The sequence below is a fragment of the Colius striatus genome, chromosome Z, assembly GCF_028858725.1.
Source record: "Colius striatus isolate bColStr4 chromosome Z, bColStr4.1.hap1, whole genome shotgun sequence".
Classification (NCBI taxonomy): domain Eukaryota; kingdom Metazoa; phylum Chordata; class Aves; order Coliiformes; family Coliidae; genus Colius; species Colius striatus.
Window position 1 is genome coordinate 16,597,427 of NC_084790.1, and position 26,697 is coordinate 16,624,123.

General features: G+C 43.3%; 1 protein-coding gene across 1 annotated transcript; it reads left to right on the forward strand.

Moving 5' to 3' along the window:
• Positions 1 to 1,010: 1,010 nt before the first annotated feature.
• Positions 1,011 to 26,483, forward strand: HSDL2 (hydroxysteroid dehydrogenase like 2). The gene is made up of 11 exons (XM_062018510.1): positions 1,011 to 1,045; positions 14,117 to 14,280; positions 14,721 to 14,819; positions 14,941 to 15,055; positions 17,498 to 17,601; positions 19,269 to 19,367; positions 22,792 to 22,986; positions 23,461 to 23,523; positions 24,975 to 25,163; positions 25,621 to 25,749; positions 26,187 to 26,483. Exons 1-11 carry the CDS (start codon positions 1,029 to 1,031, stop codon positions 26,297 to 26,299), a joined length of 1,287 nt encoding a protein of 428 aa, XP_061874494.1. The 5' UTR covers positions 1,011 to 1,028; the 3' UTR covers positions 26,300 to 26,483.
• Positions 26,484 to 26,697: the final 214 nt, after the last annotated feature.

Here is a 26,697-nt window from a genome sequence, read left to right on the forward strand (position 1 = left end):
CACGCTGTGGGAATGGTTCTGTGCATGTGGCCATACAGGAGTAAGGGCAATCTTGCAGATACTGTGGGATAAAAGAGGGATGGAGGGAGAAAAGGAAAGGCATACAGGCATGGTTGGGCAAGTAGAATGTTGCCAGAAGAGCAGATTCCTGCCTAGTATGCAGTAAGCGAATCTACAGAGTCAAGACATTGCTTTAGTTTGTATCTGCACAGAGATGGGTTCTAGGGGGTAGCTCCACAAAGCCAGCATGCTCACCAATATATCCCATGCTGTATTTATAGAAAATCTTATCTAACACATGTTGTTATTCTATTTACTGAGTACTCTGTCTGGTGCCTGGTGGGGCAGGAGTTTTCACCTTCTGATCCTTCAGTAATACCGTCATTACCAAACCATGCTGACAAAGTAACTAGGCCCACCGCATCAAGCTGTTGATGATGTCTCTCCACCTTAGGCAGCATATTTTTCAGTTCAGTTAATAATTCACTTAACAGCCCTTGCTTGACTGTCATCTGTGCATCTGGACCTAGCACAGACTATTTTCCTGCGACATTTTTAGCTGATTACAAGAGGGCAGATGATCCTGCTGATGGCATTCTGATGAACTGGGGCAACAGGACGCAAGATGGAGGCAAAGCTCTGGTGTTTTGAGCAGGACTGGGAACAGAGTTCGGTTCAAAGCAGAATTTCACACGTGCAGCAGAGAACCCTGAGATGTCAGAAACTGAACTCCATTCCATTCCATGTAGACTCCCATCTAACTTCGGCTTACTTCGGTCGGCTTACGTCCCCCAGTGAAGCCACCCCTGCTCTCCTCGGCCCCTGCTGCTCAACCGGACAGCCTCCGACCGGCCATTCCCTAGCCTCCAGTAGCTCAAGACCAACCTTAACCAGCAACCACCCTAACCCCCTGCCGATCTCGGCCCCAGGACGCCGATAAGACGTCCCCCGCCTCGCCTCGCCTCGCCCCGCCCCGCCGCGGCGGCTGCGCGAAGCGGGGCGGGCCAGCAGCCCGTCTCCGCGCCGCCATGCTGCCCAACACGGGGTAAGCTGACAGAGCTCTTCGCTGCCCGTCCGTGCCCTTCGCCAGCACAGGCGGCAGCCTCCCCGTGGCCCAGGCCGCCGCTTCCCGTTCCTTGAGCGGCGGCGGCGGGCGGAGCAGAGGGCCGGCTGAGGTAAAAGCCGTGCCTTTTCAGCCCCCGAAGGCCTGTCGGGGCGTGGGGCGAGGCGGGCTTCTGCCGCGAGCCGTCGCGGTGCTGGGGTGGTTTGCCGAACGCTCGCCTCGGCGCTGGTTTGCTTTCACCTCCAAACGGCTTACATAGGACAGCGCTTGTAAGTGCCTTAAAGTGGGTTGTTAGTGAGCGGAGGGCACGAGTGGCGCTGCGATGGTGGTGGCCCTTTCCAGCTGGGGTAGAGCTGCCCACCCTGCGCTGGCCGGCGCCGCGAGGTGCGGCCCGGCGTGCCTCCGGCGCTTCACGCGTGGGCTCTACTCACTCTGGGGCCACGCCGCCCGCCCACGGTCGTGCAACGTGCAGTCACTAGTATTAGAGATCCCGGTCAAGGATCTCTAATTTCCCCAGGGCAGAGAGGTTGGAAACAAGCCCAGGAAATGAGGGAGTAGGTGGGGACTCTCAGAGGTCTCGTTAGTCAGTGTCCTTGAGCAGAGTGTTTTTCAATGGAAATATTTATTGGGCCCTTTAAGTTGGGTAGCATATCTGTAATTTTATGTATATAAAACGATTTTTTCCCTCTTTTACTCCAAGCCAGTACCTTTTTACCTGGCAGTCAGATTTTCTTCAAGTGGAGTTTTGCCTCCATCTCATTTCCTACCTCCTCTGTTCATCAGAATGTCAGTGGCAGGATTATCTACCCTCTGCTCACCCCCATGCGCCTGCCCCTCTTTTGTCTCCTCCTTTATTTCCTCCTCTTGTCCCTTGTACTGACCCTGCAGGAACTGTGAGGTGGACCCTCACCTCTAGATCCTGCACCATCACATGTGCATGTAACTTCCCAGTCATCTCCTTTTCTGGCTTTCTTGAGAGCCAGCACTGCTAATAGCCAAGAATATAAGTTGTTATTATTTATTTCTGTTATAAACAGCAATATTTATTAAATTCATAATATGTAAGCAAGATGTAAAAATCATCCCTGATGTGCCCCAGAGTCTTCTGTATTAAAAGTCATGCCTGGTGAGAAATGAACCTATCTTCTTATTTTTCAAGATCCCTGAAACTGCAGGGCATGGAGATGAATTTGTCATTTTCTATCTTATCCAGAATTCATCTGCAATCAGAGCAATAAAGATGTAACCTTTACAATACAGATCATAAGCGATTTTTAGATAAGTATGTGCTTTAAAAACCTGTAAGCTATTGGACTGCAAAGTTAATTACAAAACAAATCCTGAGTCTTGCAAGCTTCTCACCTTCCTTGGGAGAGTGAAATACTCTAAGTTCTGGATAGCTCTTATGGGGACGCTGAACAAACATAAGAGCTTGGTGCATTTGTTGATGGGGTAACACCAATTTGCAGAGGATAAATGACATTTCTTGAGGGAGACATGCTTAGATGTAAAATTAAGAAAGAAAGATGTTTAAATAAAAGGACAGTGAGAGAGAGTATCAAGTCAGCACAGTGTTTTGGATGGGATGAAGTGAAAATAATTTTTTCCTATTATTAAGGCTTTGCTTATTTTGGTGGACACTGTTTCACTCGGTTTTAGGGATGGAATCAATCGTAGAATGGTAGGGTTGGAAGGGACCTTTAGAGATCATTTCATGGAGTGGAGATTGTAGAACTAGAATGGAACTAGAATTAAAAGAAGGGAGCTCTGGGTAATGAATGTAATCAATGATGATTTTAAGCCTAGGGAGAAAAAGAAGATTTATGTAGGCTGGAGATGCAATTGTATGGAGAAAAAAGAAAACTTGAGAAGGTTCGAGGTCAGGAAAGATTGGATGGGAGAACCAAGAGGATGTAACTGGAGCAAAAAGAATAGATTCCCTGATTTTATTTAAGTAAAATAAAAGTTTTGAGAAAGGAATTCAGTCTGGGTCTGGAACCTTCCAGATTGGATCATTGGATAATCCTGGTTTGATGGGATCTTAAGCATCTTCTGTTGTAGCGGTGCAAGCAATATTCATTCAAAGACGTAGAGAATCTAGGTAATGCACGTTCAGAGATGTACATGGGCAACATAATACCACCAACAGAGTTGACTCGAAGCCACCCTTCCTTTGCTAACTACTTCCTGATATGCTGCTTCTGCCCATGTGATCACACAGGGCCCAACCAATTAACTTGCAGCACCTGTTTCTGATAATTGGAAGTAGCTTGCCAGCTGCATTAACTTGTACCTGCCATCTTTATTCAAGCTGGCTGGTCCAAGCCACATTTGTGCCTACAATTCCCCCCTTTTTCTTTTTAGACCAGCCAGCCTTCAGCAACACATTTCAAAATTAAAGGTACATGGAGAAAACATAAATATTTTTACCCATGGCCATGGGTTTCCAACAAAAGGTCAACAACATCGCTGAACAATATAATACAAACATCCATGGACTTGAAATAAACATAAGCTGATATATGTTGTTAGGAGGGACACATACTGGCAAGAAGGGATGAGTTCTCTGTAACTCCACTGATATTTCTGTTTCCTGAATGTATTTTCAGACTTTTCTTAACTTCTGTAGCATGTTTATCTGTGAGCATTACCTGTAAGATGGAAGTATCTCTTCATCCGTAGAAAACACACCATTTTTGCTTTCAAGTTTCCATTGGCCATCTTGTTAAGTTCTTCAATTCTTTTAATGTAATACAGATTGCTGGAGGAATTTACAGCAGCATACATGGTGCCACAGTTGACAGGGTTTACATTTTAATACGGTGATGGATTGAGGGTGGATCACTTGGTTCTTTCCTCAAGATTGTTTTTTCCATTGGTCTTACAGTCATTAAGTCCTTTTGATTGGTGTGGCTTGATCCCTTTTGCCGGAATCCACCAGGGACCTTGATCTGTAATGACACAAGCATAATTTCTTCCCCACATTAACAGATCTGCAGGTCCTTGCCACTCTCCAGTAACGGGATTCTTATACCAAACTTTAGGTTTGTCAGTAAAATCCAAATCCCGACTCATTTGGGCAAAGTATGTTAATGCCGGTGGTTCATTCCGGTTTGCCACAATTCTGAGATAATTCATTGTATAAAGGGCTTTCATTAGTCTGTCTTGAGGGCTCACCTCCTCTTCCCCTGTTTTTTGTTTTCCAGCAGTCCTTTTAAAGTTTGATGAGTATGTTTGATAATGGCTTGACTGGTAGAATTTCCTGGGATTCCAGTAGTATGTTTGACACCCCATAAGTTCAGAAACTCACATGTTCTACTGGCTTTATATCCCAAGCTATTATCAGTTTTTATCTCTCATGGAATACCAAGGACTGCAAAGCAACTCCTCCAATGTCTTTTGATGTCTTGAGCACTGTCGCTCGTTAAGTCTGTGGCCCAAACCATGGCCGAATAAGTATCAATAGTGACATGTATATGTTTAAATCGTCCAAAGGGAGCATAGACAGTGATATCCGATTGCCATATTCCTAATGGTTCCAGACCCCTGGGATTGACTCCTACTCCTAGGCTGATTTGATTCTGGTGTGCAGGGCATGTGGAAACAATACCCTGAGCGTCTGATATGGTCAGGTCAAACTGCTTTGCCAGCATTTTTGCACCTTGGTGAAAAAAGTAATGCAATCTTCAGGCTTGAGAAAATGTGTCAATTATTGGCCCCAGAGGTATCAATAAAGGATACTATCTGCTACTATCTTGTCAACAATTTCATTGCCAACTGATAGGCCATCTTTTAAGCCCAAATGGCTTCAAATATGTCCAATATAATAAGCAGTTTGACATTCATTTATCTGATGAACATTCAGACTGAGCTGTAGAAATAAGTTATACAGATTCTGATTAGAGATTTCTTTCAACAACGCTCTCTCTAATTGAGTGACAGCATCGACCACATAGAGGGAATCAGAGACGATATTTAATGGGACGTCTGTCCATTTCTCAAAAGTTTTAACTACAGCCATCAGCTCCAGCAGTTGAACTGAGCTGCCTGGGGAGTGAACAGTTAGGTTTTGCCATTTTCCATTCTCCCCCAAACCACTCCTGCTTTGGCTTGGATCTTACTTGCATCGGTAAAAACAGTCAGGTCTTTAATGGGTAGTGCTGATCCCAACAGCTGGTCTTCCATTTGAGATTTGACAGAAAACAATTTATGAGCCGGATAACGATTATTTATAGTCTCTTGATATGACAATAAGGCCCACTGTAATTCATCAGATTTTTGCAGTGCCCAGTTCAAGAATTCATCTGTGAGAGGAACAAAAATGTCTGCCTCAATCCCTATTATTTCCAGCAGACATTTCCTGGCCTTAACTATTATTTTCACAATTGCTTTTAGTCTTGTGGTAATTGTTTTTTGCAAATTATATGGCAAAAATATCCACTCCAAGATCCTCGATGGGTCTTTAGCTACTGAATCCCATTGCATCAAGACTGCCATTACATGCTGGTTTTGACTTATCACAGCAATGTTAATTGACAAGTCAGGATCATATCAATGACTGTAGTTATTGACTATCTTGTTTCCTATCTTTTCTATTGCTTGTATTTGCTGCTGGGACAGTTTTCGTGCACTATCAGCCTCTACTGAGCCTTTTAACAAAGGCATTAGCGGCGCAAGATCCTCATTCGTGATACCACATATGGTTCGTACCCATTGGGTATCGCCTGTTAGCTTTTGAATGTCTGTTAAATTAGCAATTTCTGTTTTAATTGCCACCTTCTGAGGATAAATGCACTCACTAGTGATAATATTACCTAAATATTTCCAAGAGGCGTGCATTTGTACCTTATCTGGCGCGATTACCAACCCGGAGATGCTCAACCGTCGCTTCACTTCTTGTAGAATCTGATGCTGGTCCAGGTCTTTTCCTGCAATCAAGATATCATCCATATAATGGTAAAATAAAAGGTGAGGGTATTTTTTGCGCAGAGGTGCTAGCGCCCAGGCAACATAAGTTTGACAAATAGTTGGCGAGTTCTTCATTCCCTGAGGCAAAACAGTCCATTGATATAATTTTGCTGGCTCTTGTTTGTTAATAGATGGTACTGTAAAAGTAAAAGCAAACTTCTCACTGTCATCCTCATGTAGAGGAATTGTGAAAAAACAATCCTTTAGGTCAATCACCAACAGGGGCCACTCTTTCGGAAGCATTGCAGGAGAGGGTAATCCTGGCTGTAAGGCACCCATGTCCTGCATCACTGCATTAACAGCTCTTAGATCATGTAACAGCCTCCATTTCCCTGATTTTTTAGGGAGAGTGAAAATTGGTGTATTCCATGGACTAGTGGATGGCTTAATATGACCTTTCTCTCATTGTTCATTTACTGATTTATTAATCTGGGCGAGCTTTTCTTTGCTTAGCGGCCATTGATCAATCCAAACTGGTTTATCTCTGAGCCAGGTTAACTTCAGGATTGGTTGCCCATCAGTGGCCACCATTAAAAATTTTCATGTGGCAAACGAAAGCCCATTTGGCTTAAGGCATCTCTACCTAAAACCCAAACTGAAGTGTTCATCACATAGGGTCTAATTTGTACACATCTATTTTCTTTGTCCTGTATCCATACCAAAATCAAGTCTCTGCTAATTTTTGTCATCCGTGTTCCTCCTACTCCAACCACAGGGGTGTGTAAATTCTCTTAAAGGCCAGCTTTTTGGCCAATAGGATAACAGAACAATGGTAACGTCTGCTCCCATATCCAATAACGTACTGTCCCCAACCATGTGTTCACCATTTGGATGTTGGAACACAACTGTCTGAGTGGGCTTTGCCTGTGAAAATGGCATTGCAACTCTTACCTCAGGTACTCCAGTGGATCCAAAACCACCATCTCGACGCTTACAACTACCTGCAGATGGAACTTTAAGCCCTGAAAGGAACTAATTGAGCTATTTTAGTTCCTTTAGGTATATAAACTGGTGGCTGCCAAACTTTAACCATTATTCCAATGTTTCCTTCATAATCTGCATCAATAATACCAGGGAGAAAAAAAATACCCTGTCAAGAGGCCGATGACTGTCCTAAAAACAGAGCACTTAAACCATAGCCAAGGGGTCCATTAGCATTGGATAGGATAACTGTTACATCCGTATTGTGGATGGTTACATCTACTGCTGTTTCCACATTCACTCCTGTGCTTCCTGCAGTGGCTGATCTGAGGCCATCCAGGCAGCCGTTGGTGTTGAAGGGCGTTTTCGTGTCATCGCGCTCGCCGTTTTTGTGCTCATTAACCCGTTTCCCTTAGGCATTATGTGTCTGGCCACTCAAGAATGGCACTCAGTGGCTCTGTGTTCAAGCTTGCCACATCTGTAACAATTACCGTTAAATCTGCCACTGGACCCCGATGATCTGATGGAGCTGTTTGTCCATACCAATGGTCTGGACCAACATCGATTTTTCACATATCCTATTTTTCTGCAGTTAAAGCATTTTGGCCTCCGGTTTCCTTTGTGCAGTTGAACTAATGGTTTCAGTGCTGTTGCCATTGCTTCAACTAAATGTGCTGACGATCCTACCCGAGAGCAGGCTTCTATCATGCCAACCAAAGTTGCCATCTGTGGGAGAGCGTGCAGGATCTTTTTGCAGTCATGGTTAGCGTTAGTGCTAAGTGTAATCCTATTTCTGCTTTTACTTCAGCTGACATGTTTGGTATATGATCCAGAGCTGCTCTTAGACGGTCTAAAAAGGTCATAAAAGGTTCATTGGGTTTCTGTATAATGGTTGTGAATGAGGGAACTGGCACCCCTATGTCAGGAACAATCTTAAACACTTGACAAGCCAGTGTCTGTGTTTGTTGCAAAATAGCTTCATGGGGTCGGGCTTGTACCTGAGGGTCAGCAAACAGTCCTTTTCCTAACATCATAGCCACTCTGATGACTCGCTGTGGATCTCCCTGCTGTAAGTCCATATTTTCTACTATTGCCACGTCTACTCTTTTTTCCCATTCAGACTCCCACAGTAATACCTGAGTGGGCTTCAGGAAGGTTTCTGCTAGCTTGTGCCAGTCAAATGGAGTCATTAGTCTACTGGTGAAAACGTGATCTAATAAGGCTTGAATGTGTGGGTTGGACAAGCCATATTGCATCACAGCTTTCTGGCCTTCCATTACCAACTTCTAGTCCAAAGGCGCCCATTGTCATTTTGCCGGATTATTATGTGCTGTTACTACTGGAAAGGCTTGTGGAATAAATTCTCCTTCGATTACTGTGTCGCATATGAGGTCTCTCCATTTCTTAGCCAGATCATAGTCATCTGGCCAGGGGTCTCTGAGCACCTGTGGGGGTGAAACTTGAATCTCTGGTTTAGTTAATTTGTTAAGCTGTTTCAACAGTGGATGAGCTGTTGCTTTTGGATTTTCTATCAGTTCCTTCAAATGGGCCAAAGTCTGTTTCATATCTTCTCCGTGCCTTATTAATTCTTCCTGTAACAACTGTCTTTGTTCATCTTCCCCTTCACAGATGTTGGAATACACTCAGGGGTTGATGAGCTATCGGGCAATGGCAGATCTGGAGTGTCATGGGCAAAGTGTACCTTTTGTTCTCTGCCAGGTACTCCTTCAGGCATGGCAGCAGGATGGGACGGGGCAGGACAGTGAAGGGTGGGTGGGAGGGGAGGAGAAACAATGTGTTCATTTGGCTCCTGGAACAGTGCTCTAGGGGGTTCTGGGGGAGGGGTGGGTGGGCTCACATCCATACTCTCCTCCTCTAGAGGTGGAGCTAAGGATAATATGACATTATCACCTCCAAAGAATCTCTTAGTATTTTCTTCTAGAAGTGGAGTCGATGGCACTATAAAGTCAACACCTCCAAAGAACGTTTTAGCATCTACTGGGAACACAGATGGTACAGCATTTTCTGCGTTCACAGCAGCAGCTGTGGCGTGCTCAGCTTCTAGCTGTTGTAGAATGGATGATACTAGTTTACACAGGCCAATAGCATTATTCAACATGTCTCCGAGATTTTGCCAATGTCCCATTTCATATACTTCCTGTGGGGAGACGAAGACACCTACTTCCTGTCCTCATCTTACAAGTCTTAACAAATCCTCTCTTTCATAGTTGAATCCTTTCTCAGCAAGGATATGCTGGAGGGTGTCAATAGGGTTTTTCTCTTTGCTCATCGTCTTTCCCATTATACCAGTTTGCTCGGGTCACTTGCCTTTTCAGACAGGAATCCAGGCGATTTTCTGCTGAGGGTTCTTAATCCAACCAATTCAGCTGATCATGTCGGGGTAACCAAATGTTGTAGCGGTGCAAGCAATATTTATTCAAAGACAGAGAATCTAGGTAATGCACGAGAGACATACACAGGAAACATCATACAACCAACAGAGTTGACTCAAAGCCACCCTTCCTTTGCTAGCTACTTCCTTATATGCTGCTTCTGCCCATGTGATCACCCAGGGCCCAATTGATTAACTTGCAGCACCTGTTTCTGTTAATTGGAAGTAGCTTGCCAGCTGCATTAACTTGTCCCTACCATCTTTATTCAAGCTGGTTGGTCCAAGCCACATTTGTGCCTACAGTCTTTAGTCCAGCCTCTTGCTGAAAGCCAGCTGGGAGATCAGACAGGATTTGTGCATTTAGGTCTTGAAAACCTGCAAGGCTGGAAACAGCTCAGTCTCCAGCTGTGTTGCCTCACTGTCATCATGAGGAGGACAGCCTGAACCTTTCCAGTTCAAACCTTTCTTCTTTCAGTTTGAATGGGGCCTGTTGTCTCTCATCCTCCTGTGCTGCACCACAGCATATTTTCTTGGCTCTGTGTCATCAATTACTGCATAGATATTGGAGGGCTGCTGCTAAGTCTCTCCAAAGCTGTTCTCCAGGCTGAACTGTCTGTCTCACACAAGTCATGCCTGTCCCCCTTCATGACACTTGCTGTGATTTGTCAATGCATACCTTATATTGAGGGACCCAAAACTCACCACAGGATTTTCAGTGTTGTCTTATGAGTGAATCCTTTCCCTCAGTCTTCTGGTGTGGCCCAGGATGCTAATAGCCTTTGTTGCCAGGCATGCTGCTGGCTCATGCTCACCTTGCTGTCTGCCAGGTTCCCCAAGGCCTTTTCAGGAGACATCTCCCTGATCATTCAGTCCCCAGCCTGTGTCATCGCAAGTACTCTGTTCTTCACGGGTGCAGGTCTATGCATCTGTTCTTGTTCGATTTTATGAGGCTTCAGTTCATCTAGCCTGGCAGGGACTCTCTGCATAGCAGCACTGCCCTAGAGCTTGTGAACCCCTCCTCATCCACACTCAGGGTGTTTTGTCACCTCCTTCAGGTTGTTGAGAAAGATGTGAAACAGGACTGGTCCAGGAGTGGAGGCAGTACCCCACTTGCTAACTCTCTGAGTAGACTATGACTTGTTAAACTCCACCTTCTTAAGCTTCAACAAGCAACTAGTCTTTTTGTCTATCAGGTTATGGACCCATCCTAACCGTAATATCTTAAACTAGATGCAAAAGTATGGTGAGAGATGGTGTTGAAAGCCTTGCTGTCAACCACCCAATTAAGCAAAGTGCCTGCTTTTACTACCAGTGTAGTAGTAGGAGCCCTTGTGCCCTTGTTGTCCTTCACAGGCCTCAGCTGCAGCTGAACTTTCGCTGACTTGTTGCTGCTCCCGCTCCCTGTGTGACACCTTTGTATGTGGAAGCCAAGTCACACGTACTCTGTGTGACTGCCAGTCTCCTGTACATCTGCTTGTCTTCCCAAATAGACCGCTCTTGCCCTTGGTGTGGTTTAGAGCCCCACCAGCTTTCCTCAACTTCTTCCTCTTTCTGAGCTACCTCTCGGTGAGCCCCATTTACTTCTTCCCTGACTTAAGATGGAGTCTGCTGAGCTCATATCAGTTGGTTGAAGGTAGGAGCCAGATTTTGGCCTTATTTGACAGTTTTACAGCCTCACTCTGTATTCCACAGATGAGCTTTCCTCACTATGTGTGTGACTTGACTCAGAGCAGAAGGGTTTTTTTGTGACTTGATGTGCTTTTGTGAGATTTTTTTTTCTTCCGTGCCTCTCTAGCACCCAGTTTTGCAGAAGAAAGCTGTTTGAAATCCTGTTTCACCAACCTGATAGCCTTCTATGGGGGCATAACTGGCTGGCTAGATGAGGGGAGAGCAGTGGATGTCTTCACTTCAGCAAGGCTTTTGACACTGTCTCCCATAACATCCTCCTCAGAAAACTGAGGCAGTGTGGCTTGGATGAGTGGACAGTGAGGTGGATCGAGAGCTGGCTGAATGACAGAGCCCAGAGGGTGGTGATCAATGGTACAGAATTGAGTTGGAGGCCTGTGGCCAGTGGAGTTCCACAGGGATGGGTTCTGGGGCCAGTCTTGTTCAAAACCTTCATCAACTACCTGGATGAGGGGACAAAGTGTACCCTCAGCAAGTTGGCTGATGCCACCAAACTGGGAGGACTGGCTGATTCCCCAGAAGGCTGTGCTGCCATTCAGTGGGATCTCGACTGGCTTGAGAGTTGGGCAGAGAGGAACCTCATGAGGTTCAACAAGGGCAAGTGCAGAGTCCTGCATCTGGGAAAGAACAACTCCATGCACCAGTACAGGCTGGGGATTGACCTACTTGGGGAGCAGCTCTGCAGAGAGAGACCTGGGGAGTTCTCCGCAATCTCAAAAAAATTATCTACACAGGAATGCAGATAAGCCAGGCACTTCTTTATCATGCAGTGCTGGGAAAACACGGGGGATAGCTCCTCCATAGGTGCTTCCTTGTTAGTTACCATTTTCGAGGGTTTTTATACAGCTCAAACAATCACATTTGCCAACACAAGCATGCATAAAATGTCCATCTATCAATTTAGCCCTTCACCTTGATTGGTTCCCAACAAACACAAACTTTCCAAAATCACAGTGATAGGTCAAAAAAAGATATCTGTCCCTTTGTTTTAGTAACAACTAAGGTAACAGCCAAGGTAACCTAATGAATACATTTACCAGGGTCTTGTAGTTAAGGTAACACCTAAGGTAACCTAACAAATACATTCACCAGGGTCTTGTAGGTAACAGGTCCCCATCAGGTGTGGTATGTAACTCTTGCAGTTTGATCCTTATGTGATTCAAATGAATACTTACTTAATCAATAGGTGTTTGAGTTATTTGCAAGTGCTTAGCTAATTGATTGAACTATTACTAGGTGATTAACAAGTGCTTAACAAGTGCTTGACTACTCATTGTGATAATAAGTTGTTAACTAAAATAACTGGGTATCTGCAACATTATGTTGACAATAAACTAACCATGAGCCAGCAATGTGCCCTCATGGCCAAGAAGGCCAGTGGCATCCTGGGATGCATCAAGAAGAGTGTGGCCAGCAGGTCGAGGGATGTTCTGCTCCCGCTCTACTCTGCCCTGGTGAGACCTCATCTGGAGTCCTGTGTCCAGTTCTGGGCTCCTCAGCTCAAGAGGGACAGAGAACTTCTGGAGAGAGTCCAGCACAGGGCCACCAAGACGATCAGGGGACTGGAGCGTCTTCCTTATGAGGAAAGGCTGCAGGAACTGGGGCTGTTTAGTCTGGAAAAGAGGAGACTGAGAGGGGGATCTCATTAATATTTACAAACAGCTAAAGGGTGGGTGTCAGGAGGTTGGGACATCCCTTTTTTTTCTATCGTATCTAGCAACAGGACAAGGGGTAATGGGATGAAGCTGGAACACAAAAAAGTTCCATTTAAACATAAGGAAAAACTATTTTACTGTTCAGATGAGGGAGCCCTGGCACAGGCTGCCCAGGGAGGGTGTGGAGTCTCCTCTGAAGGTTTTCAAAACCTACCTGGACACGTTCCTGTCTGACCTGATCTAGATGGACCTCCTTCTGCAGGGGTGTTGGACTGGATGATCTCTGAAGGTCCCTTCCAACCCTCCCACTCTCTGATTCTGTTAAATTGCACCTGTATGGGTTTCCTTGACTTCCTGGGTCCCTGCAGCTGCCTAACCCTGTCAATGCAGGGGAAGATCCCTTCCGTTCCTTGCACCCTCCCAGTTTTCTGCCTTCTGAAAGTGCTTACCCTCCTAGGGAATGAGAATGCTCTCAGATTGTCAGGAAAAAATGAGAGAGACATGGACCAACAGTAGTAAGTGAATTCTGTCCCAGACTGAAATGAAAACTAATGCAAACTTGGAGACTGGTGTATAACATTTGTGATGAAAGTGAAATTGCTGTAGCACATAGTTCATATATGTTCTCTAACTGGAGTTGAAAACTTGGACCTTTTGTTTGTTATATTGTTCCGTGGAGTTACGCAAAGCAGGACAGCTTTATGCAGAATGCCAAACTATATGTTCCTTCATGTGGAAAACCAGTGGTATAAGAGGAATTGATGTTTTGCTTTTCAGAATTCAGTGGCATTGTTTGTGTAAGTCAGATACCTTTCTGACACTGTAAAATGTGTTAGTTTCTTCAGAGGTTTTGGTTGGATGCATTTTTTGGAGAGAACCTTGGATTAAATTGTTTGGTGTAAAAGCTTTAAGAGAAATAATTGCTGTTTATGAAAATCAGGGTGTGTGGCACTCTGTGTGGTTCTGCACTTGAGCTTCATAACACATTGAGGGAGCAGTTTTTTGGTTTTTGAGTGCTATGACTAGTAAATTACAGATTACTGTGTAGGTGTGCCATCTCATTACAAGCTAGCATTGTGTTTCTGTAACAGTCCTTTTCCATTGTTGAAGAATGTTGCAGCTCTGTTATAGTGTGTTGGATCATTTTACAAAAAGAGGGAAGTGTATTTGAGTGACCTCTGCAACCTTCTTGCTTCATAGTGTTTGCAAACTTGGAGGGTGGTCTTGCCTTGGGTGATACTGTGCTTCCCTGCAACTCTAGACATTTCCTTTGTATTTAAGGGGCTGCTTTCTTGGTAAAATTATGAAAACCTTTTTTTGGAAGACTGCACTAGATACTCTCATTCTCAAGGAGTGCTGAAAGTCAACAGCTTACATATTTTGCCTTTTTTCTGTCTCTGTTTTACCCTCCACTTTCTCCTTCATCTTCAGGAAACTAGCAGGATGCACTCTGTTCATCACGGGTGCGAGCAGGGGCATTGGCAAAGCCATTGCTCTGAAAGCTGCCAAGGATGGTGCCAATATCGTCATAGCTGCCAAGACAGCCGAGCCACATCCCACTCTGCCAGGGACAATCTACACTGCTGCAGCAGAGAGTAAGTGGTAATAAATGAGGGTGGCCTTCAGGTCCTGGACTGGGTGTATGCCCTAGCTGAATTGTTACACCTGAGTGGAAAATCAGGCAGACTCTTTAGCTCCAGTTCACCTTTAATAAAGTAAGTGCTTGGTGCTTCTGCTTCCTAGAAATACTGTGAAGTATCCAAATATGATGTATGTGTAATAAAGCTGTGTATGTAATGAAGATGTATGTGACAATGCTTTGTTAATTCAGACGTATGTGTGTACCATACACAGTGTTAAGATTTGGTTTTGGCTTCTGTGTTCTTTACACAACATGTAAAAAGATTGTAGTTCAAGAGCGTGATTTTCAGTGCCTTCTTGAAGCATGTCACTGAATGACAGATTCATAGGAGGTTTGTCCTGTTTTTTACATCTTAGAGCAAATTTTTGTATGTTTATATTTTTAATTGTGCAGTTGAAGCGGCTGGAGGAAAGGCTTTGCCATGTGTCGTTAATGTGAGGGAGGAACAGCAAATTATTAATGCCGTGGAGAAAGCTGTGAAGACTTTTGGAGGTACGCTAAGGTGCTGAGAAGACATTAACAGGCAGATTGTTCAAATGAAAAGAGAAAAGCCTGCCTTACCCATGCTTTTTGTCTTTAAATGCTAATGTGAAGTGGTTTATTTTAAAACCAGGGATTGATATTTTGGTGAACAATGCAAGCGCCATCTCTTTGACTGGCACTTTGGAAACAGAAACGAAGAAGGTCAATCTGATGATGGATGTCAATGTACGAGGAACCTACCTTACGTAAGTGCTGTGAGAAGGAAGCAAAGTAACAGTTTTTCAGGGATATTATCGAGCTGTCTTGCTGTCCTAGAGTTGCAGTGCAAATATTCTACTTGTGGTGACAGGAAATTGCTCTGTTACTGGCTGATTCAGCTGATTTGAAAGTAATATTTACAAGAATTAATTTGCAAGTTGCAGTAAACGGGAACCTTATTACTGTCATCATTAAGTGTTCACAAGCTCCTCCATGCACAGCGGAAGCTGAAACTAGTTTAAGTGAGGCTTCAGCTTGGCTTTGCTAAATACTGTCTGCTCTTTCATGTCAAGCAAGGTAACACTTGATGTATATACATCAACTGCAACGTCTTGTTTATCAGCTTCCTTCTGATAAGCTTCTTCCTCATGTTTAGAGCTGTTATGTAACTTGCCATAGTTAGAAATCATAAAGATGTAACTTAATGATCTAAAATACTATCCACCTACTTTCAGCTTATCAAGTCTATAATTTACTTTAATTAACACACCAAGATTTGATTTCACAATTGCTGTGGTCTTCATTTTGGTCATATTTTGGAAATTGGTTCACTAGGTAGGATCATCTTTAGATTCACAGGATTTAAAGGTTCAAAGAACATTTAAAGGTTCTCTGGTTTTAAAATGAAAACTTAGATTTTGATGGACTTGTGGTAAAAAAAAAAAGCCCTTATGATGTAGATTCTCTAAATTCAGTTGTTACTTGATGTGATCAGAAGCTTTTATGTCAAAAGTTTTATCTAGAATACTGTCATTTTCCTTTGTGCAGATGAGTTTGGTTATCAGCTATGGTGATTATATGCTTAATATTCTTTTGCTAAGAATCAGTGAAGGGATTTGCGATTACAGTAGTGTAAAAACACACATGAATAGCAGCTTTCTGAATTAAGAGAGATTCACGCACAGCGTGTAGGGAGCATTGGGAGAGGAGGAGGGTGGAAGAAAGACTACTTGCAAATTGGCATTTCTGTATTTTAATTCTGTGCTGTAAGTGGTCTGTGCTCAAAAGGGAAAACTGGTTTTGGAGTTTGATATTCCAGACAATGCTCTGTAGATAGCTCTTGCTAAATCTCTGAATGGGTGCCACTGCCTTGCAGTGGCAAGCTCTGTTTTCCCCTCACCACCTAATAGTGACGATCACCAAATTAATGGACTGTTCTTAAATGGACTAATCTTTCTTTTGGGTACTATGCTTCCTTAAAAAGATTAAAAAGCAGGTTCTGTGTTGCTGTGGATGGCAGAGTGTATGATTTACACCAAAAGATTGACACCTCTTGAGAGAAGTTACAAATTATTTTTGTCCTTGCTTTTATACCTGTAAGTTAGGAAGGCCTAGTCAGGCATTTCAGCCTTTTCTTCCCCTTCCTTTGTATGTTGCTTCTGTTTGTGATCTGTAGAGATCTGTTTTCAATGTAATTGTTAGAAAGATGCAATAGCTTTAAAAAAAATTGTGTGGAATTTTTGTCTGTGTGGAAGAGGTAGGGAAGACCTCCCATCTCACAGAGTGTTTATATACCTGTTGATATATTCTTGGTTCTCGTGCATTAAAAAATTGAGACATCTGTTAGTGAACCTCACACACTGCTACTGAAAAGGCTTGAGACCCCAGGACATTAAAGGAAGTGGCAAATGATTTACTTTACTGCTTTAATGATTTTGCACCTTTTGTGACTGACAGTACACATGGGTCGTGGTGGGTCCTGGTGAAATATATGAATTGCAGGTCAGAGGTTTAGGCCACTGCAGTGTAGACCACTGTGGTGCCATTTTCCCTGTGAAGCTTGCATGGAAATTCTCCAGCAGAGAGCAAATGCAAACATGTACTTTAGTGCTAGAAGTGAAGTCAAACGATGCTTTTCTATCTCAGATAGGAGCATATTTTAAGTTGAATAAGTTAGTGACCCTTCCAGTCAACAGTGAATAGCTTTTCACTTTTGCCTGGAATATTTGTAATAGCCTTTTACTATATAGTATTTAAATATTTAACATGGTTTTAAAGAGGAAATAGGTATGAGATCAAAAGGGAATATATTTATGAATAAAAGAGAGACTGCACCGTTAATTTTGCCTATTGCCTCATAATGTTTTGTTGCCCCTACCCTACCAGAACTATTACAAGGAGGTTATGGCTTCTGAGTGTTTAGAAAATTAGTTTTAGTAGATGCTACTGCACTATTTGGACAATGTGGTCCAGTTAGCGGGAATGAATAGTAGGCCTGAAATAATATTAGACCTCAGATAAGAGAGCAAGGATAGAAATTTTGTCATATTCTTTAGATCAGTTAAATAATTGACACAAGGGCAGGGTCTCAGCTTAGTGTTGCACTTCCATGAATATCAAAATACTGGACTGCTAGTATGGTTTTTACCATAATTACAGGTGCTCTTTAAAATAAGAGGTGACTGATTGGTCTGAATCTTATCTTTCAGGTCTAAAACATGCCTTCCCCACTTGAGGAAGAGTAAGAACCCCCATATCCTGAACCTCAGCCCACCTATGAATCTGAATCCCATGTGGTTCAAAAATCATTGTGGTGAGTAGCATTCAGAACCTTTGTTGTTATATTTTGAGAACCACGTAAACACCTTGTGAAATGTGCAGGACTGTCAGCTCAGAGTGCCAGATATTGAGTCTTTAGCAGCGTATACAGACTGGCAGTACAATTCCCCAGAGCTTTTTTGTACCTAAGCTAAAGTAAATGGCTTTGTGGGAAAACCTAGTGCAGATTTCATGACCTAATGCGTGCTTTGTGTTTTCAGTAATGTTTTCAAGGTAAGAGTGTTTTCTCATGGGAATTCTTCAGACTACAGAATAGTTTCTGTTCCAAATAGAGATTGAAAAACAAAATTTGTTTTCTTGTTGATTCACCTTCACATTTGCTTTAAGAGAGATAAAGCTCAATGTTGCCTTTGAAAATGGAAATTAATTTTGAGGTAAGAAAATGGGTAAGACCCCATTTTGTCTCAAAAGTTCTAAAACAGTAAAAAAAGCTTTTCGCTTTGGACATTTGTTATGTTAAACTCCTCCACCAACTCCAGTCCCAGTTCTTTCCCCCAAAAGAAATAGATTACAAGGATTTAGAATTTCCTTGTTTGGTTGGTTATTTTTTGTTTTGCGTGGTTTTCTGTTTGTTTTGTTGTTGTTGTTTTGTATTTTTTCCTCTTTGTTTTCTGTGGAATACTAATTTGGTCATTAGCAGCTAGTATGCCTTAGGCCTCTTGAAAGAATTGAGCACGCTTGTCGGTGTGCAATGTAGAATCATAGAATGACAGCATAGTAGGAGTTGGAAGGGACCTTTAGAGATCATCTAGTCCAACCTCCCTGCAGAAGCAGGTTCACCTAGATCAGGTCACACAGGAAGATGTCCAGGCAGGTCTTGAAAACTTCCAAGGAAGGAGACTCCACAACCCCTCTGGGCAGCCTGTGCCAGGGCTCCCTCACCCTCACAGTGAAATAGTTTTTTCTTATGTTTAAATGGAACTTTTTGTGTTCCAGCTTCATCCCATTACCCCTTGTCCTGTTGCCGGCTACTATAGAAAAAAGGGATGTCCCAACCTCCTGACACCCACCCTTTAGATATTTATAAATGTTAGTAAGATCCCCCCTCAGTCTTCTCTTTTCTAGACTCAGTTCCCTCAACCTTTCCTCATATGAAAGATGTTCCAGTCCCCTGATCGTCTTGGTGGCCCTGTGCTGGACTCTCCCCAGAAGTTCTCTGTCCCTCTTGAGCTGAGGAGCCCAGAACTGGACACAGGACTCTGGATGAGGCCTCACCAGGGCAGAGGAGAGGGGGAGCAGAACCTCCCTTGACCTGCTGGCTACACTCTTCTTGATGCATCCCAGGATGCCATTGGCCTTCTTGGCCACGAGGGCACATTGCTGGCTCAAAAAGCACATAAAACATAGAAAAAGCACTTAAAACCAGCATATAGCTAGACTTCAGTCACTTTTATAAAAACATGCATAGCTTTCACTTCATTTGTTATAAAAAGATGGTAGACTACAGCTTTTGTCTGCTGGGGGTGGTGAGGAGGAAGGAGGGCTTTTGACTGTAGGAGTATACTGTTTTCTCCCCAGAATCTTATTTTTCCTTATGTACAAATGCTGTGGTTTTTCTTTCCTTCATAATTAAAATCCTGTTGATAGAATGTCAATTTTTATCTTAGTAAATAATGTTTTTTTAAATACATGTTGTCTTAGCTTACACCATTTCTAAGTATGGGATGTCCATGTGTGTCCTGGGAATGGCAGAAGAATTTAGAGGAGAAGTTGCCGTCAATGCTTTGTGGCCTAAAACAGGTGATTTAGATTTTTTTTTTAAATGATAATAAAATAATATTTTTCTGTGTTTTGTTCTTTAAGGCTTGTTTTATTTTACTGTGAATATACTTTAGACTTCTTGTGGAATTGATTCCAGAGACAGTCCCATTCTTTTGCATCTGTATGGATACTGGTTTTCATTCCTGGTTCTCTCTAGACCTTTACCACTTTGATCCAAACTCATCTTCAGCTACTTTGCAAGTCGTTCAACTCTTTCAGTTGGCTGAGGCACCCGGTCAGTATTTGGCTTGTCTGTGCTCTTTCTGATGCAGCCAGGCTTTTGGTTTCAATGGAATTACAAAAGTATTAGCATTTCATTAGCAGGCATTAAACATCTGTGTCTGTGGAACTGTTTAACATTCATTGATAGTTACATTGCTAGAATGTAGTTAGAACCGACAAGACATATATCACTATAATTGCAGGAATAATTAAACTGATGCTCCCACATTGTATTAGCTTCAGTTTGTTGTCCATGGTTCAGTGAGGATCAGAGCTGCTGTTTGAGGTCTGGCCAGCTGTTTGCTAGAGAGACTGGTCTCTTCACTCCAGGTATGTCTATGCACAGAAGGGATACTGATGGTGAAATCGGTAAAGACAGAGGATAACTCTGCCCTCTAATGGTGTGAGCCCAGTCATTGGGTAACATTACAGCAGCGAAGTTAGTTCTCTTAACTAGTGGAGGACGGGATGAAGGAAGAGGGGGGAAAAAAAAAAGAACCAAGAGGCTGTAGTGCCCCAGTGTAAGAACTGTTTGCAAACAGACATTTTTCAGGGTTTTGCTGTTAGAAGGAGGCCTCTTTTAACTCCTAGCATGAACTCAGCCCCTCTGATTTGCACAGCTGGACCTTCCTGCTTTTGGTAAGGGATCGATTTTTTGGATTATAATTATATCATTCATGATCACAAAATCATGTATCATCGCAAAACCTGTACTGGTTTGAAGAGGATAAGTTCTTCATCTTCTGTGTGCTAAAGGCCACTGCACGTATAACTTCAGGGGCTGGATTGCCTTCCTGGCAATGGAATGAAAGCTCATCTTTCAGGTTTTGGGTCTTTGTGATTTATTTTTTCTTAATTTCTGAAGGAAGTAGAAGAGATGTTCACTTGTTTCCACGTAGTTGCTCCTTGAGTGCTCCAGGGAAACCTCGGAAGTTTCAATGGAGATTTCCTAGGATCTGTCTTTGTCATCTGGAATAGAGCCATGAAACTTGGTTCTTAAAGACTTTAACTGTTGAAGGCTAAAGAATCCTTCCTGCAGAGACCTACCTTTTTTACTAGGTCTTTGTTTTGCAATATAGGTGTTTTCCTCCTCCACTCATGTGAATAATTCTGCCTCTTGTTTTTCATGCCAAGAGAAAACAGAACGTAGGAGAATTTGTCAACCTGTTCATGATGAGAAATTTTTTGGAGGGATGGCTAAACTTACAGTCGGAAGTAATGTTAAAGCCTAAGTTGTATACTTGAATACTTTATTTCTTTCCAGTGTTTGCTTATGCTGTAACACACCAAATGTCAGTAATGGTCCCAGTGTCCCAGATATGATCTGATATTGAACGATATCTATGATGGTCTTAAGCCCAAACCAAATGAAACAGCGTCTTTCTCTTGTGCATCAGAATGTGGCTATGTCCTTAGCAATATACCTGTGCCTGCTAAAATAAGTAATAGGGTAACACTGCAGAAGCTGCCGCTTGTTATAGGGTGCAACTAATATCTGTTCCCCTCAGGAACAGCAGAATGTGGGGCTTGGAAGTCCAGGAAGAGTTAGTTTATAAGAGACAGTGGTATATTCTAATAAATGCTCTTTTAAAATAAAGATTTCTCTCTGTGAGATGCTGCAGAGTAATTAAAAAAGTAATTAAGCTTTCTATAAAATCAGAGGTATACAAACAGAGCATTTTGTTTGTTCATTCAGTTTAAGGCTGTTAGAAGCATTAGAAGAGCTCTGAAATTCTGTGTAAATCAGTAATGCCTGTATGAAGACTGATGTGCCCTCACTGTAACAGAGGATAATAGCGTGCAAATTCCCCAATATATAAAAATGTTCTTTCAAAATGTTTACATTCCAAACTGAGAAAGTCACCTACTTTCATGTGGTGACCAGAGTGAGTTACAGACTTCCACAGTATTTAAAATATAGTTGCAAAGTTCTTAATTAAAAAATGGACTGCTGCAATAAAGAATACCTGCCTAATAGTCACATTGGCTATTGAGTCCTGACTGGTTTCTTCACGGCATCATTTTGAAAAAAAGAAGCTGAAGTTGGTCAAGGGTGTGTGAAAGCTGGGGGCTAATACTCACCACAGAAGAGTAAAATAAGGAAGTGAAGAAGGACATCTACCCACTGTTGCACTTGCCTAGAAAACATTTTAACAGGATCTCCTTGGCCACCATCAAAGGCTGTTGCCCTTTTCCCAGTTCCTCCTCTGGAAGGTGAATGATACAGCTCAGATATGTCCTGCACAGTGCCTATTTTCTGCTTTTTAAGCTATATTGAGATTATTTCTGCATCAATGCTTTTGAATGGAAACCTTGAAAGGAGGAGCAAGGTGCTTTAAAATCAGACTTTTTTCCTTCTGCCTCTGGGATCTGCCAGTCCCAAGTGTAGGAGAGGATTTGCAAATCTGTCCCAAAACTTGAGGCAGAGCGTTGAGTCTTAAAACAGCTGATGGGGAAAAGTCATGAAGCAGAACTTTGTGAGGGGAAAAAAAGTGACATGGCAGATGCCAAAAGCTAGATCCAAACAGCTTGTCTCTGAAACAAGATGAAGGAAAAACAGAACATGTATTTCAGCCTGGAGGAGCAAATCAGAGGCTTAGTCTGGAATATGCTGCAGTGTTAGCAGCTCCCTTGGAGGAAGCCTAAAGAAGACTGAAATAGTTGTGCGGAAGTTAGTGGAATTAGTTAATAACCAGATATTATTCTCAAGTCTTAACACAGCCTTTCTGTGGAATATTGAGGAAATTGTTTGAGTTTTTGCTATTCAGTTTCTCATTAATTAGGAGAAACACTTTGGTATCTTGTGGGAGTTACTACAAGGCTAAAGTTAAGCATTAAGATTTTCGGTGTAATGGTTATCAAAGGAAAAACCTCTTAATGCCTGATATATCTCCCATTCACTTTGAGGAAAATAGTTGTCCTGTTAGTTTTCCATGTCCTGAATAACCTGGAGGAAATCCATGGTGTGTGTGAGAAGCACTGATAAAGTGTTCTTTTTATAGTTTTCTGGTTTTTTACTGGGGCTTGTAGACAATTCCTTGTTAGTTGGTTGTATCTGGTAGCTTCCTTTTCTTACAACTTCCTTTTGTGTGAAGGGAAAACAAAGTTTGCTTGCCAGCAAAACTGGAATTTCATGTTGTCAGTGTTAAAGCTTTGTTTTCTTGCCCTCCAAACTTTCTAGCCATACACACAGCTGCGATGGATATGCTGGGAGGATCTGGAATAGAAAAACAGTGCCGGAAAACAGACATCCTTGCAGATGCTGCATATTGCATTTTAACAAAGCCAAAAAGTTTCACTGGAAACTTCATTATTGATGAAGTTCTGCTGAGAGAAGAAGGGGTTAAAGATTTTGATATCTATGCAATTGCACCAGGTAAAGCGTATCTTTAAGGTGAGAATTAAGTTCAGGAAGGAGGGAAGGCTGTATGGAGAATATTAATACAGTTTTGTTTCTAGAGGCTTTTAAATTAGGCTGTGAAAAGTTGTTTTGTCTCAGCTTTCAAATAGTGCCTTCTTAGAAGGCACGTATGAGTCCACTGATATTCTAATCATCAAATGCCTGTTACATTAAAAAACTATAGTAAAGAAAAGAAAGTGTGCCTGCCCTGTTGATGTGTTTGTTACTACTTACAAGCTAGTGAGATACACTTTTATTTTTCAAGTGCTTTTCATTACAACTTTAAGAGGTCAGGTTTTAAGTAAACCAAACTCCAAACATTATTTTATGCTATGTCTTCTCTTCAAATGGTAGTCTATTTACTTATAAACTTGGCTGTGTTTTCAAACAAAATGGATTCCTGTTTGCAGCTTTCCTTGGACTTACTACTATACTTTTCCTCCATTTTAGGTCACCCACTGATTCCTGACTTCTTCTTGGATGCTGAAACTGACATGAAACAAGGAAGACAAGGTAGGGAAACCACTGTGTGTAAAAGTTGGTAATTTCTGACAATAATGAATGCCCTATTTCAAGTTGTTTTTTCTTTCATATTTGTAACAAGACCTTGGACTCCACTCAAGCCATTTGCAAAAAACTTTTCGCATTTGGAGTATTTGATTTATAGAAGTAATTCTGTACTTTAAGCCGAGGAGCAAAATGTTACCTCCTGCAGAAATTTGAGGATATAAATCAGTGCCTTCTTTTGAAGAGACCTTTTTTAACCATCTGAATTGTGATGGTATAGAGGTCACATGTAGAAAGTACTGCAAAATCAGAAACTGGATGGTAAACAACACATTTTGCAGGAGTGTCATATGATCCGCCCTGACAAACTTATACAAAACCCAGTTTCATAGAAATGCTGAAATGCAGAAATCTTTTTCTGTAGAAAAAACGTTGGGGTTTCTTTTTTCACAGTTGCACTGTGTCAAGTAGGAGGGCAAAGAGCACATTTTGCAGGAGTGCTTTGTTTGCCTTGGTAGATTTATACAAAAGGACACAACGTGGAGTCTCCACTGCTCTTAGATAAAACGTGCACAATTTGCACTGTTTCAGTATCTCTTAGATGAAATGGAGAAGTCCTTTTTGTGACAGCATCGATTTTGCTTTGTCAGAACTGTGGGGTGTCACATAGGAGGGCACTAAGAACACTGACCAGGCTCCAGGAGAGTGCCAGAAGAGGGAGAAGGGCAGAGCAGGCCAAGTTTGAGAGTCCCTTTCCCTGGGCAACGCTGTTGGAGCCATGGCACGGGGACTGTTCCCGAGCCAGGGATGGGGGTGTCAGTTGCCTGCGCCTCCCAACGTAGGACACAGAGTGGGAACCCACTGAACAGTCCCACCTGTGTTTCACTACGGAAAGCACCTGCAGCATTTTCAGAGGCTGTTCAGCTTGATCAGCCTTGTGAAGGGCAAAGGCCAACTTGACTCTTAACTGTGCCTGTTCACTGCAGGACAGTAAAGCACTGCTGGAACCGTGGCGCTGAGCTACAGCTTCCAAGCTTTGCAGAAGAATGAGTGAAAGTGGCCACATGCTTAGCGAGGCAGACAAGGCAGCAGCATTTGAAGTGAAAGGGGCGTTTGTTGGAGACCCTGATGTGGTTTTCTGGGTGCTGCCAGGGGAGTCTGGATTGTTTTAGAACACAATGTGCTGGGTGATCTTTGTGATCAGTCTGAGATGGAATTTTGCTACGGTTTGGTTTTCAGTTTTTGTCTGCTGTCCAGGGAGGTGAAATATGCTGGGGAATTCCCTTTAGTGCTGTGCACCTGCTCAGACTGCCAGGTGCCAAAAGCATCCCTCACCCCTATGAATACTGAGCTTAGTTTTGCCCGCTGTGGAGCTTGACTCTTTTCCAAGCTTGTGTCTGGATGCAATTTTGCGGTGTTTTGCATTTGAAAGAGGCAAAATGATGTCTTTCTTGTAGGGGCTTCCCAAGCCTTCCAAGAGGAGAAGCAGCTAAGTGGATCCCAGCGAGGAGGAGCTACAGTCGACACAGAACCTGGTGCAGCTGAGCCGCAGGGTCCTGTTGCAGAGACATTCAGAATTATTCAGGGGGCAATGAGTGACGAGCACGTGCGAGCTACTCAGGGGGTCTTTCAGTTCGAATTGTCTGGTAAGGCCATCGCTTGCAGAACCTTCCCACAGTGTTTTGAATCAGCAGCGCTTCTCGAGCCCCAAGCAGAGCACCTTTGCTGTGTCCTGGGGACCGCTCTTGCCCAGAACCAGCTAGAGAGGCTCAGGCAGCCCCTGCTGCGCCTGGCACGTGCAGGCAACTGACAGGCTGCTTGCTGGAGCCTGTTGGAAGCACCGTCTGTTACCCTCCCTGTCGGCAAAGTGCTGCCTTTGGGCTCTTCTGCCCGGGACCAGAGAGGTGGGGCTGTGGGGCCTCTGCCTGAGGCGACCCTGCAACACGCAAAGCATGGGGGGAGCGGGAGCTCCTGGCAGAGACCACAGCACCCGTACCCTCACATCCCCACTGCAGATGGAGGCGGCAGTGGCTGCCTGAGCGGGAGGGACGGGGGGCACAGAGCTCCCTGCGGCCCCATCACCTCTGCCCGCTGTCTGCTCAGGTGACGGAGGCGGCACTTGGTACATCGACCTGAAAAGCAAGGGCGGGAGCGCGGGTTTCGGCAAAGCTCCTGTGCCGGCCGATGTGGTGATGAGCATGGCAAGCGCCGACTTTGTGAGAATGTTCACCGGTGAGTGACGAGTGTTTGCCAGGGCGGGCGTGGGACTGGTGCCCAGAAAGCCTCCTGCTGCTGGGCCACCAGCCAGCCTCCTGCCCTGTGGCGCGGGAGCAGAGGAGCTCACGGCTTCTGGTTCCTCACGTGGAGGGTGGGGTGGAAGTGCTGGGATTTTTCTGAGCTCTTCTGTTGCGTGAGCAGGAAGAGCAAAAAAGCTTCTGCTGCTTGGGTTGACCAGGTGTTGGAAGTTGAGCAGTGAGTGTAGCTTCAGAAGGAACCCAGTCAGTCTTTTGGACCTCTGCCTGTCTTGATCCTGGGTTTCTTAAGTGTGCATTTACAGCAGAATTTGGTAGCAGTATAGCTCTAAGTCTTGAGCTAGTGCCATACATTTTCTTGTGCAATCTTTCTGCGTTTCCTTTTCATTTTTTGATAATTCTGTGTCTTCTTTACAGGTAAACTAAAGCCAACCCTGGCCTTTATGTCAGGAAAATTAAGGATTAAAGGTAATATGTCACTAGCCATAAAGCTTGAGAAGATGCTGACTCAGTTTAACTCTAAACTGTGAGGGGAAACCCTTACTATCAGACCAGTGGCCTTTCATGTATAACTGTACTGCTGTTTTTTAATGATAGTCATTGTTTTTCTCTGATGCAATGTAGTAAAATGGATAAAATCTGAGATTTTTAGAGAAGAAATAACTGTTTGATTACAAGAAGAAGATGTTTGTCTTGATTAAACAAATTCCTTCATGAGACCACATGCATTAGGTTCTGAGTGATTTCTTTTTCTCCACTCTGGATCAATACAGGACACCTGAAGTGAGCTTTTTCCCACATTATTGCTCACACGTGTGTCCCATAAAGGAGGAGCCAGTGTCATTCTGAAGATCTGATTCCTGTGACAGAATTGCTTGTTTATCTTGAAAAACTACATATTAAAACAGCTCTAAGGATCAACACTCAT